The 3990-nt window shown below is 42.2% G+C and overlaps 1 protein-coding gene across 1 annotated transcript in view; it reads right to left on the minus strand.

The window, feature by feature from the left end:
- The window catches only part of LOC308361944 (tripartite motif-containing protein 16-like), a gene marked incomplete at both ends in the record, with an annotated part of 3375 nt that extends 419 nt beyond the window's left edge, over window positions 1–2956 (minus strand). The window contains 6 exons of the mRNA XM_080834430.1: window positions 1–111; window positions 897–956; window positions 1139–1286; window positions 1523–1756; window positions 1917–2012; window positions 2375–2956. The exon at window positions 1–111 is cut by the window's left edge and continues 419 nt beyond it. Of these exons, the coding sequence (XP_080690556.1) occupies window positions 1–111; window positions 897–956; window positions 1139–1286; window positions 1523–1756; window positions 1917–2012; window positions 2375–2956 (1231 nt within the window). The remainder of the gene's footprint in view (window positions 112–896; window positions 957–1138; window positions 1287–1522; window positions 1757–1916; window positions 2013–2374) is intronic.
- Between the last annotated feature and the right edge of the window lie 1034 nt (window positions 2957–3990).

Below are 3990 nucleotides of genomic sequence, written 5' to 3' on the forward strand. Positions count from 1 at the left end.
CCGGATGATCTGGATATGGCTGCTCCTCTCCACGTGTTACCTTTCTGTTCCCCTCAGACAGTGAGAGGGATCTGTGTGCCGTGTTTGGATCCAGTGTCAGCTGACAGGAATCTGATGAGAGTTGGAAAAATCGAACAAGCTTATATTGTTCATGTACTCATTCTCTTTATGAAGACAAAAACATACACACAGACCATCGTTTTCTCCTTCACCTTCTTGGGTTTGACAGCCCCCCCCCCCCCTCTCTCCCTATCTATGGTGTGTTAGGGGAGCTGAGGTGTCATGTGGCGTGGATGGGGACCTTAGTACTTCAGCTTAGAGTTATTTTGGTTGTTGTCACTATCACTGATACGATCAATTACATATTAAAGGGTGTTTAAAGTGTAAAGCTACCGCTACCTCGGCTGGGCAAAAAAAAAAAAACATTGTCAAAGACACATCACACCCAGGCCAACACCTGTTTACTCTTCCTGCCCTCTGGCAGATGGTACAGGTCCTCCAGAGCAAGGGACCATGCGTCTAAAGGACAGTTATTTCCCGACGGTATGAGAACATTAAACTCAAACAAGCACTAGAATGTAGAATTTCAAAATTAACACTTCAATCACTTTATTCTACACTTATGCCATCTCAGTCACCTTATTCATGTGCATTAAAATGCTACTCTATTTATTTGCAATGTACCTCAGGGGGAGTAGCTTTCCATTTCAATTTCAAGTCTAAAGTCACACAAACACACACACACACACACACACACACACACACACACACACACACACACACACACACACAGACACACAGAGACACAGAGACACACACACACACACACACACACACACACACACACACACACACACACACACACTGAGATCATAAGAGTGGTTTGGGTTACTCACACTCTATTAACTCCTCTCTGGTTTTTGGTTCCAGCGGCAGCACAATCTGGATCTGTGCCACTGGTCAGTGACAGAGAGATTACAAAACATACATGATTACAAAACAACTACATAACAAATCATTAAAAGTGTGAGCTCTTAACCATTTCATTCCATCATTTTCAAGTCTGACCTTTAAATGGTTTAGAATCCCAAATTCATCAAGAGCATAAGAGATGTTTTTTCTTTTTCATTTGTCTAACCTTCTGCAAATATCCTCTCCATCTTGAAGGTTTCTTCACCTTTCAGTGCAGTGAAAGAGTCCTTCAGGTCCTCAAATGACAGGTGTGGACTGAGTGTGATGCTGGGTGAAGCCTTAGATACAGGAGCGGTCTGGAGGGCCTGGAAACTCTACAAAAACAAAATTCAGTCAGAGATGCTAAGCAGAGAAGATGTTGAAAGTTTTTTTTACTTTTTATATATTTTATTTTATATATTTTTTTTCTAATGTGTAGTACTTATTATATTTTTATCTTTTTATGTTTTTATGTTTATTGTCTGCACCAATGTGCCAAAACAAATTCCTGGTACATGTAAACTTACTTGGCAATAAAAACAATTCTGATTCTGATGATGGTTGGAGCTACCTGGATGAAATGGACGTGGTCCTCTTGACGTGAGAGTTCCTCTAGTTGAGCGTCACCTCTCTTCAGCTCAGCGATCTCCTGCTCCAGTTTCTCCAAGATTCCTTCAGCTCGACTCACTGCTGCCTTCTGCTGAGCTCTGATCTGCTCTTTCACTTCAGAGCGTCTTCTCTCAATGGACTGCAGCAGCTCAGTGAAGATCCTATAACTGTGCTCCTCTGCCTCCTGTGCAGATTTCTGGGTAGGCAGACAGAGAAGGGTCCACATTAAGCTGCAGACTCTGATCAGATGTTTTTGGACCAGAAACTTGGAGCCAAAAGTAACTCAGGTGTGGGGAAAGAGTGACACTGACATTGACTAACGGTTGTGTTGTTTTCTGAAAGAACTCAGTACTGACTTTGAAAGAGGCCATAGCATCTGCCAACTCCATCATCACTGTCTCCCTCTCTTGGATTCTCCTCTGGAGTTTCTTCCTTTTTTCCAGGAGTTGCTTCTGTTGTTAGGCAAAACAATAGGCAATACTTTATAAACAATTAATCATGTTATTGAATTGGGAAAAACATTTGATTTTGATTTTGATTTGAATATGATTTTATATGCTTGATATAAATAGGAAAAGGAAACTGGACATTTTATATCAACATACAACAATATGATTTTATATCCTTGACACAATAGGAAAACATTCATATCAACAGCAGAGTTGTTCTTTAAAAGGAAACCTTAATGGATACTATTCTGTGACAAAGCATATATGTTGGATACTATTCTGTGAAATAGCATATGTTTTGTGGTGACTAATTTCATACAATTTTTAATTACAAATGACAAATCTACTTTCAAGATAGACTTTACCTGTTTCTCGGGCCTTGCTACTGTTGCTAAGACCATATCATGGCCTCTGTGATCTTCCAAAGTGCACAACACACAAACACACTTCCGATCAGTATAACAAAACATCTCAAGGACCCTGCCATGTTGAGGGCAAATCTTGTTTTGTAGCTGTGTGGCTTTTACCAGCAAGTGATTCTTTAAGGCAGCATGTTGATAGTGAGGTTGAACATGGGTTTCACAGAAAGACACCTGACACACTAGACAGGACTTGACAGCCTTGAGTCTCTCAGAGCAGAGGTCACACTCCACGTCTCCTGGTTCAGCATAGCAGGGTACTGAGGGAGCAGCCTGGATCCCAGTCGCCTTCATTTTGTCCATCAGCTCAGCTAACATGGTGCTTTTCCTCAGAGCAGGCCTTGGGCTGAATCTCTCTCTGCACTGCGGACAGCTGTACTCACCCTTCTGATCTTCCTGATCCCAGCAGCCACTAATGCAGCTCATACAGTAATTGTGTCCACATGGAATAGTGACTGGATCCCTTAGTGGGTCCAGACACACTGAACAGCTAAATGGATCCAGCTCCTCTAATGAAGCGTCTGCCATGTTACTCAGCTTCAGTAATAAGTGCAGAACCACTAAAGTGGGGGATTTTGTGTCAGTGTGCGTAAAGCTGATAATGATAACGGGCCTCCTGGCAGAGTTCCAGAACACTTGAGGTAGAGATGATAAGAGGAAGGGCTGTGACATACTTGGTCTCTCACACTTTTCTCCCTCTTTCTTTCTTTCTGTCTCACTGTGTGTGTGTGTGTGTGTGATATTAGCTCCTCCAGTTTAATCAATCCAGTCTTATGTCATCAAACCAACGTGGTAATTCTCATTTTATTTTAATGTTCACATGTACATGGCATGTCTCACATGAATAAGCGTACAGCTCACCCCCATCCCAGAAACCCCTAGGAACTCCTGCCAAGTCTTCATTGTGTTTAAAGGCAGAGAGAGAATTCTGAAAGTCCTCAAAGGATTGTTGTGTATCAAGAGTATTGCTGGACAAACCATTAAATGTAGGCGGCATGTTGAGGCCCTGGACAATCTACAAAGGATATGTAAGAGAGAAAAGGAGTTCACAAGTGGATGACTCATTTCTGCTTGTAATGTCACAGGTAAAGGTAGGTTGGTTCATGAGACACGAGTCAGCCGAGTACCTGGATGGAATGTTCGTGATCCTCCTCATGTGAGAGTGGCTCCAGCTCAGAATCTCACCTCCTCAGTTCAGCGATGTCCTGCTCCAGTTTCTCCTTCAGCTCGACTCACTGATGCCTTCTGCTGCTGGGCTCCGTGCTCTTCTTCTTCCTGTGCTGAGCGCTGCAGAGAGACAGACTCCCTGGGGTACGCAGGCAGACTGAGAACAGAAGCTTAACCCTTTAGAGGACAAAATGATTTAAACACAATTATTTTACCTTGCCAATTGCCAACAGTTGCCTTGCCACTTTCCTGCCATTTGGCCCCTATCAGTGCATCATATTTTTTTTTATTTTTTTTTAGGCTTAACACAAATGGGCATGGATTTTTTTCACTTTTGTGAAGTTAATATATTCAGCACATTTCATCAAAGCTTTTTTTTAACATAGAACATTTTT

Source organism: Sprattus sprattus (assembly GCF_963457725.1).
Source record: "Sprattus sprattus genome assembly, chromosome: 3".
Lineage (NCBI taxonomy): Eukaryota > Metazoa > Chordata > Actinopteri > Clupeiformes > Clupeidae > Sprattus > Sprattus sprattus.